This window comes from Heloderma suspectum, chromosome 5, assembly GCF_057233095.1.
Source record: "Heloderma suspectum isolate Gila_16-S chromosome 5, 16-S_ref, whole genome shotgun sequence".
In the NCBI taxonomy this organism is placed as follows: Eukaryota; Metazoa; Chordata; class Lepidosauria; order Squamata; family Helodermatidae; genus Heloderma; species Heloderma suspectum.
The window spans coordinates 75,103,701-75,115,903 of record NC_139462.1 but is presented as its reverse complement, the minus strand read 5'-3'; the positions used below and the strand labels follow the sequence as shown (position 1 = coordinate 75,115,903).

The 12,203-nt window shown below is 41.3% G+C and overlaps 1 protein-coding gene across 1 annotated transcript in view; it reads left to right on the top strand.

The window, feature by feature from the left end:
• SPOCK3 (SPARC (osteonectin), cwcv and kazal like domains proteoglycan 3) overlaps positions 1 to 12,203 on the top strand; it is a 224,992-nt gene that overhangs the window by 138,025 nt on the left and 74,764 nt on the right. The window contains exon 5 of the mRNA XM_084856398.1: positions 12,075 to 12,201. Coding sequence (XP_084712524.1) covers positions 12,075 to 12,201 — 127 coding nt within the window. The remainder of the gene's footprint in view (positions 1 to 12,074; positions 12,202 to 12,203) is intronic.

The following is a 12,203-nucleotide window of genomic DNA, read 5'->3' as shown; positions in this document are numbered from 1 at the left end:
TTCTTTGGAGCTAGATAGGCTGAAGTCCTTCAGAGGATGACATTGATTCACATTATTAGAATGATGCCACTATAAGTAATATTGGGTGTGTGTGTGTGTGTGTGTGTGTGTTTGTTTCCAAAACACTGATGTGTTTACCAGCGCTTTGGAAAATATTTGTGCATTGGGTCAGTGTTACAAAAAACAAACCCTTAAATAATGTTTTATGTCATTTGTACCATTAGAAATCATATTAGGAAGGCCGTACATATATTGAAATAAGTTATCATGAAGGTATGTGAAAAAATTGGGTAATCAGATGTTTGATAAAAGACTTGATTTTCAGTGGAACAGTTTAAGGGTAAGAGAGGGACAGCCAAAACAAAGTCGACTTCAGATATAATGGGTGGTCCTTCACTAATAAAATCTCAAACTAATACACACACTTTTCTGCAAATAAAAAGGAACAGAAAACAAACATTGATTATATTGGCTTACCTATGACAATAGTACCCTGTGTCACAAATGTTATTTGCTTGACAGAGTAGGAGTCACATGTAGAATGATATGCATCCTACTTCGATGCTTATAAGCCCTTTAGCAGGTTAGCTAAAGTAGGAGTATCTTGATCCTCATTCTAAGCTGCCGTGCACAATGTAGAATATAATAGTATAACTGTTTTTGTGGGTGGAATGTTTTTGAATACTTTGTTGGCTCTGTTCCTGTTGGAAATTATGCCAATGCATGAGGAAATGGAGGAACAATTGGTTACTGATGAGAGAATAAGCCTCGGAATGATACCCCCTCCCACTTCTTTTTATTCAGGGAACCTGTCTGCCATTCTGCCACCAGTCATTGAACTTAGTTGGCTTAAGCAGGTGGAACTGGGCACGGTTAACCCTCCCTCATTGCCTTATGACTGAGCATCCTTCCTAAAAATGTGTGCTCTAGCTGAACACATTCTAGTTAGTGTGGCTGTTTTGTTTTAATGTTTGTTCATATTCACAGAACAAAATTCTGCTTACTACTAAGGTACTAAATATTTGAATACATTTGTAAAATGGATCACGCTATGATCCCCTGCTTTTAAAATAAGGAAAAAACAAGGATGGGTTTCATTTTCTCTTCATTTGCAGTTCTATGATAACAGTTTTCATTTTTAATTATGGTCCTCTCTCCACCTCGTCGTCCTCCTCTGTCTTTTTAAAGGCATGTTTCAGACAGATTGCACAGAAGTTGGAAACAAGGCTATTTAGAATGTCGTCATTTTGCATTATAACACTGCTGTCTGAAGAAGCCCAGCTGCTGCAGTTGAGCCCCTTCTTGGAAATTTTTAGTCTGATTCATTATTGTGATGTGTACTTGTGTACAGAAACATTTAATCATTCTTATGCTCCAAGCTCTATTGAATCTAGTGAAAGCTTTCTGTTTCCCTGCATAATTTGTGTTGCCAGTCTGCCAACTTGGAAAAGTTTCAAGCTTGTTGTATTATCTATGTTTGTTTGCACAGGAAGTGATGCTGCACGTAGGCTGAATTTACAGTAATTCTTTTGTAATGGGCTAATGAGCAGGACTACTTTATTCACAATGGTAACATTATATAGCTTTGATTAGTCCAATTACTGTGGAACTGTGCAATTGTGATGATTCTTACACTACCCTATGAAGAACCCCCTTCTCCCCCGCCAAACCCCCGCCCCATAGGGACAGGCTCCACAGTACTTTAATTTTGCTTGACAAAGAGGCAGTTGGAGGAAGTGAGAGGCCAAAAGGTCTGTGAATGTGTTGGAGACTTTATATGGTCCACTTTATTTAATGCAACCATATCAATATTAATGGATTGTGATTGCTAATTCTTAAGCTTTAGGGAACAAAATACAGTTTTTGCCATGTATACTTGTAGTGTAGAAAACATTGGCAGTGGCTGTATTCTAAGTTTGTATGTGGATGATGGTAGTTAAGCATCAAGAGGATAATAGGACCTCATGGGAAACTGTTCTGTGTCTTTCACTTACTTATTTTCACTGATACTAATAGAAAATGGGCAATGCTGTTTGAGAGAAACAAGATTGTTATCTCAGAATTTGCTAGTAGAAACAGTATGAAGTACAGATGCATAAAATTTTGTGGAAGCTGGGAGGGACCTATTCTGAATATTGTATAGCTTCTGATCCCAACCATTTTCTGCAAGGAACTAAGGTCTTTCAGCTGTGAAGCCCTGTTTGAGTACTTTTAGGAAAGTGGGTATCTAGCAACTTTCACATAATACAGGAAAACAGTGGAGTTGGAGCTTGGAAGGATTTCAACATTTATTTATTTAAAATATTTATCCTGTGTTTTTTCCACTAGGAAACACAGAGCCGCAAACGGCATGAAATAAGAACAATATCTAAACATAATTTTAAAAACTACAGTTGTAAAATCAGCTCTTGGAACAGACAACAGCCATAACGAAAATCTAGCAGTAAAAAATACATAAACAAAACTATCATTGGCTCAGCCTCCCCCAAGAACTCTTTAAAGAACCAGTACCTATTGCTGGAATGCGTAAAGTGATTGGGCCTGATGGGCCTTCATATGTATAGTCCTAGTGAGGAAGTGCTCACTGTGGATTCTGGGAGGAGCAAGTCAAACAGAGATCTGGATAGCTAGTGGAGTAGGGGACTGACAAGCAGGGAGTCAACATGCAGAAAGCTAGAGTGGTCAGAGACAGGTCCCTCAGAAACCCCAAATAGGTCCTAGGGAAGAAACCTGGTCCTAGGGAAGCATTCTACAACGTGCTCACTGAGCCCTTATATAGTTCCTCAATCTGATAATATCTCAGTCTGATAATATCTACCTTGCCCCCTTGCTGAAGAATGTAGAGCCTTAAAAAGGCAGCCCTCTGCCCTGAAGTCTGGCTGTCTTTCACCTTTCCATCTTGCCAGGTATGGTGTCCGTGGTGTTGAGCAGGTTTGTCATGGGGGTACTTGGGAGGCAAGGATGCTGGTTCCTTGGTGGGATTCTGGCTCAGATGCCTCAGATACTTATGGTCCCTGGGTGATACACCCAGATTCATGACTGGGGCCCAAATGAAATGCCTTTGTGTCTGGTGCATCTGACTCAGCTGGTCCTTCTCCCTCCAAGTGAGCGTCCAAGTCACCACTGGTAGTTTGGGTCATGGCATCGTAGGGAGGGAGATATGTCCCACAAGAGGCAGATTGGTTCAGGCAGAAATTTTACATAAAAAGGGAGAAACCCTGGAAATGTGTAGATGTTCCACCCCCACACTGAATGTGAGGGGCCAGCAGAGGTGCAGCCAATAAGCACAATCTCTGCACTCAGTCGGCTGGAGTAGCCCTTCAGGTATTGTCTGAAGTGGTTCACTGAGCAGTTACAATGACAGTGGAAAAGAAGGATTTTTGTTCATCTCAGCATAGGCCCTAAAACAGGCTATAGCCCATTTTCAGTCAGACTCAACACAGTTGCAACAGGAGCGATCAGGCAGTGTGTCATAGGCCCGATCCCTCAGGCACACACTCTGCCATTCTGACATAAATCAGTGAGACTCTTATTGTAGAAAATCCCACACTAAATGCTTGTTACACTCTTCAGAAATCAAATAGCTGGTCCCTTCTCTTGCATTGCCTGGGATAAATTACACCAGGAGTCTTTTGACCCCCTTGCCCTGTATTCTGAGGTGTAGATATTGCAGCGGGGAGGCCAAGTTGTATGGATATCTGACACAGTTATAGTTATTGGCTCTGATTGTTTTGAAATTAGTTATAGAGTCTATAGCTAATTGTTACATGATTTCTGAAGAGTGTAACCATTAAGCTTTTAACAGCTTGCAGAAAGACCCAGTGCCAGTGGTTCTTTATGAAGCTTTCAGGAAACTGTAGCTGATTTGCTCATGATGCACAATTCCTGGCTCAAGCAGAACTGCTGCCACCAGTCTCCCAATAGTAGACTGTTACTAAGCTTGCTGTGGGGGCTGGACTTGATGGTCTAGGGGTTGGACTCAGTGGTCTTATAGGCTCCTTCCAACCCTACTATTCTATGATTTATTATTCTTAGGAGACCTGACACTGGACAAGCCACAGGTACTTTGCTTGGACCAAAAGAAGTGGGCAACAGGTTGTGCAGTTCACTTCAGCGCAACTGATACCCCCACTGGCTCCTCCAACTCATTTGCTCCATTTATTGTCTTAGCCACTTTCGTCCCCGCCCCTTTCATAAAACCATTCCTCTGATAAGAGAGGAATGAATTTTCTTGAAGACTCTTCTCTTTCTTTCCCTCTCCCCCACTGCAAACTCACCTGGGGCAAGTTTAGGAAGCTGTGTAAGGCAGCTTTCCCAGTCCTCTCCCCACCCCTGGGACCACCCCCTTTTCCCTGTCTATGCTCTCAGGTTTCCAAGTGCGGAGAGGTAGCTGGTGCAGTTCTTTCTGCTCTGGCTACAAGGGGGAGGGGGCAGGGAATGCGGTTTGCTGTCTTCAAGATCGGAGCCCTGCCTGTGACCTTGGAGACAGTAAACCAAACAATCCTATGGCGCCCCAGACACTGTCTAGGGGCCATAGAATTGCTCCCTAAGTAGGGGCTTGGCTTATTTTTTTTTGTGGGGGGGGGGGAATTGGCTTGGAGACAGTATGTGAAATGCTGTGGTTTCAGCAGAGCCCAATTCTGCCTGGGTAGTCAAGGGCAGCATGAGGCAAATATTGATCTGTGTGAAAATCTAGCACTCTGCAGTTTGGGGCAGAGAGGGAGATAATTTCAACTTCCTTGGACATTTATCTGCAGAGGTGGGATGGTTCACCCTCTCCCTTGTTCTAAATGTGCAAATAAATAAAAGACTTGTACAGGCATTTATTATTTATTGATGTTATCCCAGATTTCTAGGCAGGCTAGTGATGAGCAAAGCTTCTAATTGTGAAAACAAATAACGAAGCAACCCCAGAGCTTTAATTCTTGGGACCTGCAATAACCAGGATGAAGTGCAACTCTAGCTGGAATCAGCGGAGCTGGCAGAAGAAATTGTGGGAAGAATGTATTTCAGCTTTTAAAGCTGTGATTTTATCAACCCTCTCTTAAAAAAAAAAAGTGTGTTAGAACATGTGAGTTCAGTGTTGACATGCAGGATTCTTCTGGAGATTCACAGAAATCAGAGTGGCATCTGGCACTTGCAAAGACAACTATAGCACGTTGTCAGCAGGGGCCAACATAAGACAACTAGGTCTGTGTCATACACAAATTAGTATTAAGCACAAATTTTAAAATTGCTCAAAATAAATAATTAGGTTTTCAAGCATTAGTAAGTAAATAAGGCTATTCTATGGATCTAAAGTTCTGAGAAAGCTTCATGTTTAGAAATTATTCAGTAGACAAATAATAATTATCTGCAGATGCTGAAATCAGTAGCCTTTGAAGCTATGAATGCCTTATCCCACATTCCTGCTAGTGAACCAATATGATAGTGGTACAGTTTCTTATAGCTGGTATCTCTACTGATTTCAGTTGTGCAGGCCTTCATGTAGAGCACAAAGGGATGAAGAACGTGTGGCCCTCCAGATGTTGTTGGAACAAAAATGATCAAGGGGTTGGAGCACCATCCCTCAGAAAAACTAATGGTTCAATCTTTTTAGTTTTGAAAAAGACAGTTAAGTGGGGTGGGGGAGACATGATAGAATTGTAAAATTATGCATGATGTAGAGAAAGTGGATAGAGATATGTTTTTCTCCCTCTCCATAACTCAGGGTCATCCAATGAAATTGATAGGCAGTAGATTCAAGACACACAAAAGAAAGTCCTTCACACAATACATGATTGATATGTGGAATCCATATCCATATGCCAACTAGCTTAAAGGGCTTGAAAAGTATATTAGACAAAATCATAGAGAGATAAGTGTATCAGCTACTATTAGCCAGGGTAGCTAAATAGAACCTCCCATGTTCCTCTGAATTAGAGATGGGTGAGATTCTCAACACTCCTCCCACATTAACTCACATTTTGTTGGCTACTGTGGGATGCAGGAGGCTAGACTAGATGGACCTTTGGTCTGATCCAACAAAGCTCTTATATTCAATGTCTGCAAAAGGCTTTCATGTTCAGTCGGGTGGAGGTTTGCTTTATGGTGAAGCAATGTATCTTTCCTCATGCCCTCAAATCACTTTCCCCTAAGCATGCCTTCTCTGTGACTTATCCATTCCTTTCCCCATGGGAGTTTATTGTGACTCAGTAAGGATGCCTAAACATGACCCAGTGATGTTTTTCACCATATTCCTTAGCCCCCATACTCTTTTTCTGGTCATATAAACCCAAGATCTATTTATTTTCTACAAGGATTTTTATGCCATCTTTCAAAACACAAAGTTTTCCAGAGGTGGCTTCTTGTTGGTATATTCCATTATTTCATCCTGATAGAATAACTGTATAGCCAACACACTTACATGCATTACTGTGGCAAAATTCTAATAATGTGTTCCAGGCCTTCCCTATGTTGCTCTGGGGAATGTGGATGTTGCACCTTCAGTAAGGTGTAAGTATGCCCTATTCTATACTGAAAAAACATAGTTAGCTTTAGGGATGGTGTTTTCAGTTCCAAGTTGATAGCATCTTCTTTCCCATTTCTCTCACCTATAGAATGTAATTTGAGCTCCTTTTTAGTAATAAAAGTCAAATTAGGCAGTCACAGTGCAGAGAGACATTCTGCAGAGAGAGACACAGAAATCCCATGAGTGGCGAGCAATGAGTAAAAGCTAACAGGGCGTATATAAACAGACACCATTGATACATTTCTTATGTGTGTGATTTGGAACATGTGCAGAGAAAGGAAGTAATTTATAAATGCATGAATGAATGTGTTTGGAGACTGTTGGAATTGCTTGCATCTTCTGCATACATGCTTATTTTTATTTTATGAATCACCCACAGTGCATTTCCAAAAAAAATCTTTCATTTGGCAGTTTGTACTACAGCTCTTCTCTTTCTTTTGTAGTTAATTTATAATACGTGTGTAGAAGGTCCTAAATATTCTTGTTGCCAGGGTAGGATGCATTTTGTATCAATGAACCTAGATTTGTGTATAATTATCTCCTTTTCTTCCTGTTAAAGTTAAAACACTTGACAAAACAGTGAAATAATAAACTGAATACTATTGTTACTAGCATTCAGAGTCCAGAAATTTGTTTGACTACCAGAACTGAATGCAGCTCCACAGTCCTTCCACACAAAAAATCCACTCCTGTTTGCCCCAAGCTTGCTTCATTTCATCTGGATAATTTAGGGGAGTGGGTCCCTTTTTTGCTGCTCTTGTTACACAATTGGGAATGAGAAAACCTTGCCAGTCACCCAGTGATCTACCAGTAGATCCAGATCTACCTTCTGCCCATCCCTGCTCTAGTCCATAGTCAGTAGTGCCTGGAGCAGCTAATGTCACAACCGGAGAGGCTCAAGCAAAGAAGGAAATAGAAGATTTGTGGTTGGGAAGGAAGTAGGGATGTACGAAAGTGACTTACCTTTCCGGAGATTATGTTGATGCTGGGGGGGAGGCGTTCCATCCCTTCCCCCGGAATCCTGGCCGGCCGGCTCCACCCCGCAGGGATTCTGTGGAGCCGCCAGCCGGCTCCACCAGCAGCCGGACATCCAGCCGCTGGCTAGCAGGGACACAAAAGGCGGCGGCTGTAGCCGCTGCCGTTTGCATCCCTGCAGTCAGCCGTGATAGGCTACGTAAATGTTTACGTAGCCTATCATGGCTGATTTTTTTAAAAAACAAAAAAACGCATGTACGCAAATGGCAGCGGCCATGGCCGCCGCCATTTGCGTTCTTTATTTTGGCACGTCTTAGTCTACGCTATTTGCATTCCCCTTATTTTCACCGTCTTAGTCTACGTAAATGTTTACATAGACTAAGACGTGCCAAAATAAGGAACCATGGCCATTTGCGTATGTGCGTTTTTTTGTTTTTTAAAAAAAATCAGCCGTGATAGTCTACGTAAACATTTACGTAGCCTATCACGGTGTTTTTTTAAAATCTAACCATGATAGGCTATGTAAATCTTTACGTAGCCTATCACGTATTATTGTTGTTGTTGTTTTTTTAACTGGAAATGGCAGCGGCGGCAGCCGGTCGGAAGACCGGCCGCCGCCGCCAAACCTCCGCCAGAGCCACCGCTGCCAGGAAGATCCGCCCAAGGTAAGTCCCGTCCCAGGGGGGGCGGGGGGTGGGCTGTTCCGCCACCGATTTTGGGGGGCCGAATGCGCTGGCATTCGGCCTCCCCGAGATCCATGGCGGAACTTTCGTACATCCCTAGAAGTAAGTCCTCATACTGAAAGCCCTCTGGTGTCCTCTGCTGCTGGGAATTCTAAAGTTCTCTGTCTTGACAATAACATTTAGCTGGCCAGAAAAATGATCATACATAAATATTGGCCTGCTACTGCCCCTTAATCAAAATTAATGTACAAAATAAACATATGCTAATTGGAGCATACCAAACTGCTGTTAAAGGAACAGCTACAAACAAAGCTGATTCAAATCTTTGCAAGTTCAGGTTTATCGTGCGATAAAATAAAGGCTGTAAAGAATCATTTCTATACCACCCAGTAGCCAAAGCACAAAAAATTAAATTCAAAAATACAATATATCAAAAGCATAATATAAAATATTTAACATACAAATTTTTAAAACGATTTACAATAGCTAGAAAACCAGTTACAATAAGTATTACAATAAAGGCTTTTTAGTTGTCAATGTAAGACTTTAATTCAAGCATGCTCCATGAATTTTGAGGAAACTGTTAGTTGAATTTTCACTTGTTTGATCTGTTTTCTTTTCCTATTAAATGTGTTCAAGAAATACATTTTTTTCTGAATAGGATTCCTATTTGCATGTAAGCCCATTTATTATTTAATCTCAAAAAGCACATTATTAGTTCTTCAATCCAGTGCCCTTGCTTCACCTCACTCTTCTGTACTTTTTACTAAGGAAAAAAAAATCATAGTTTCCTATAATTAACCTTTAAAATGTCCTTTTCCATTTTCATAGTCCTTAAACTGTCTTTTGTGTTATGGAGGCTTTAACTTCCTAGATGATATTTTACAATTACATTTTCAGCATCATGTGTCTTATCTCCCTTGTGCGCTCTTGACTTTGTGTCTTCTTGACTTCATCTTCTTTCATGATATTCCATCTGCCAGGAACAACTTTCCATTTGATGTTTGATTTATATTGTACTCTGTTATATACGCAATGTGGCAAACGTTTTCCCATGACTTCACTGCTGATGCTCAGCAAGCAACTACATATTTATTTTAATTGTCTTAAGGTTCTTCAGGAAAGGGTAGGTGTTTTTGGCATTTGTCATGGGGGAAAAAAATCATATTAGGGCCCAATCCTAATAGGATGGCCATAAGCCTCCAAACTCAAGAGGCTTACAGCCATCCTATGAAGAGCAGGAGGACAGCAGAGACAATCGTCACCTCTGTGCTCCTCCCACTCTGCATTTGGCTAAATGGGCTTTTTCACCCATCTAGCTGGGGTTCTGAAGAGCAGGACGGAAGGAAGCTGGGGAAGCCTGGGGATACAGTGTAAGCTGGCCTCCTAGCCCCCCACATGTCTACCCTTTCCCTCTTCTCTGAGGTTGCTTTTGCAAGCTTGGAGAGGCAGCCATTGTAGTTCCCTCTGTGGTGGCTATGAGGGGAGGGGAAGGGGAGCTCAGATTCCTGGCTCTGAGGTCAGAGAGCTGGCTCCAGCCTCGGATCCAGGAATCCAAACTATCCTATGGCCCCCAAGACTCTGTCTAAGGGCCACAGGATTGCTTGCTCTGGTAGCTAAGAACTTTCCACTAATTAGGTACAGAAAGTTCCGAGCAATGTGTGATGTTATGTATATCTCTTAACTTAAATCCAAATTTTTCTCTCTCTCAACTATGGCCATGGGATAACAAAGAGAAAAGAAGACTATTGAAGCTGTTTTTAAAAATAATTTTGGGCACATTCTCTCCCGTCTTCCATCATCTTTGTGTCCAAAGAGAACATAACATTATGTTTTGTCCTTGTAGTTTATGGTTTTGCTTGTATTTTGTGAACCGCCTATATTGCTCCGGCTGTTGGATGACATAGAAATGTAATACATAAATAATAGAATCCTGATGCCCCTGGGCTGACATACCGTATTAAGCTGGTTGATCGCTGAAGACAGCTGTTGAAACAAACATATTTGTTAAAAATGGCTTAATATCTGAAAACACCAAAAGCCAAATTACCCCCAACCCCTCTGTTAAAGGAAAGCCAAACAGCTCTAACACCTAGGCAAAAACTACCACTGTAGATTTAGTCCTCCCACTATTGCTCTGTCGAAGAAGAAGAGGCAGAAACAGTTTAGGCTTACAGAACATGCATTAATTCTGCTGTCACTGCCCTGTCTTCCCAGGGCCTCAGAAATCAACTTTATCACAGAGTATCATGCTTTATATTGGGACTCTTATCATTATTATTTCCCATAAGCTCTAGGGTGACACTGAACATTACAGCAAATGGGAAACCTGTAGCTAAATAATTGGATAGTTCACATCAATATGTGAAATTCAGCCCATGTACAGCTTTTCTGTCCACACTGCTGCTTGATCCCAGTGATGTAATATGAAAGATTTTTCATGGATTTTTTTTTCTGAAATTGGAACTTTTCCACTGCTATACTTTTCTACCACTGTTTTTTCTAGTTTCAGAAATGCATGGTTTCATAAAGTTAATTAGTCTGGTTATATGGATGAGATGGCTAGATAGCATCACGGATGCAATGAATATGAACTTGAGCACGCTCCGGGAGAGAGCGCAGGACAGGAAGGCCTGGCGTGCTATGGTCCATGGGGTCACGAAGAGTCGGACACGACTGAACGACTGAACAACAACAACAATCTCAAGTTATTGGCCTGGATCGGAAATAAATACTTCCGCTTAATAAACTAATATATACACAAGGCTTGTGCCTATACATTGCCCTCCCTCCTCACTTCTTGTTATACCATGATTGAATGCTTCTTGGCTTAATTAACCTTTGTTTCCCTTTACATCCAAACTGTGAAACTATGCTTAGCAACATTAGAACGAGCCAGCCATAGTTTGAAGTTGGTTTAAGATCCTGGCTTGTTCTGATCCTGCAAACCATTGTTTCCCAGTTCGTCAGTAATGGGAAATAATGGTTAATTAAGCCAAGAAGTGTTGAATCATGGCATGCCAAGAAGCAAGGTGATAAGAAGCAATGGAAGAATGGAGTGCTATGGCACAAGGTTTGTGCATATGTCTCCTTATTAGGCTGAAGTATGTACATCTGGAACAGGCCACTACTTATGGTGCAGGCTGTTCTCTCCCCTAACTATTGGTTTGAGATGACGATTAGTATGGAGGACCAAAACAAATAGCCAAGGTGATGCAGTTGTGTTTAATTATATTTCTCCTACCCCACTTCAATCAGAGAGGGCTCTGCTCTTTATTATTTATTTTGCCCATATTGCTAGAGCGGCCAACAGGCAGAATATTAACCCATATGCTACTTTGGAGGTTGCCCTTTGTTATCCTTCTGTGTTCTTGATTGACAGTTCACAGCGAAATGTTTATACTCTGTATATTTGATGGGATTTTGCTTCCCTTGACTATCTCAAAGTATACTGATCTTTCCGTTTGCCTTTGATTACTCTGTCTTTGAGTAAGAGATGAAGGTGAGCGTAAACCAGGATCCTCCCCCACCCCCTGCGATTCCATCAGTAAGCCCAAGTGCAAGTATCTATCCTAGCATGCCCTTATGTCTGGGGCAGGTTTTGGAGTTGTATTTGTCAGTTTAGTGGTCCATTCTGATTTTCTGAGGAGTTGTAAACCCTTCTCCTTATTAGCTTTGATATTAATTGGGAAAAACTGTTTGCTTAAGCTGTTTGTTTAAGTTGTTTAAATCATGAGAAGACAGTGATATGTTCTTTCGATAGTTTGTCTGCCCATACAAATGCCAATTTTAAAAATGTTTTAAAAAAGGATTCTTCATTTTACACATTCCAAGACATCATCATCATCATCATCATCATCATCATCATTTCTGCTCAGCGCTCTACCTGCTTTGTTTTCTTTCAGTATGAAAGAGGCTGGTCTAGGCCATAAACAATGGAGAGTTGGTCCTCTGTCATCAAAATGCAAGCAATGTCCAGTAGTTTATACCAATCCTGTTTGTGGATCAGATGGCCACACATATTCCTCTCAGGT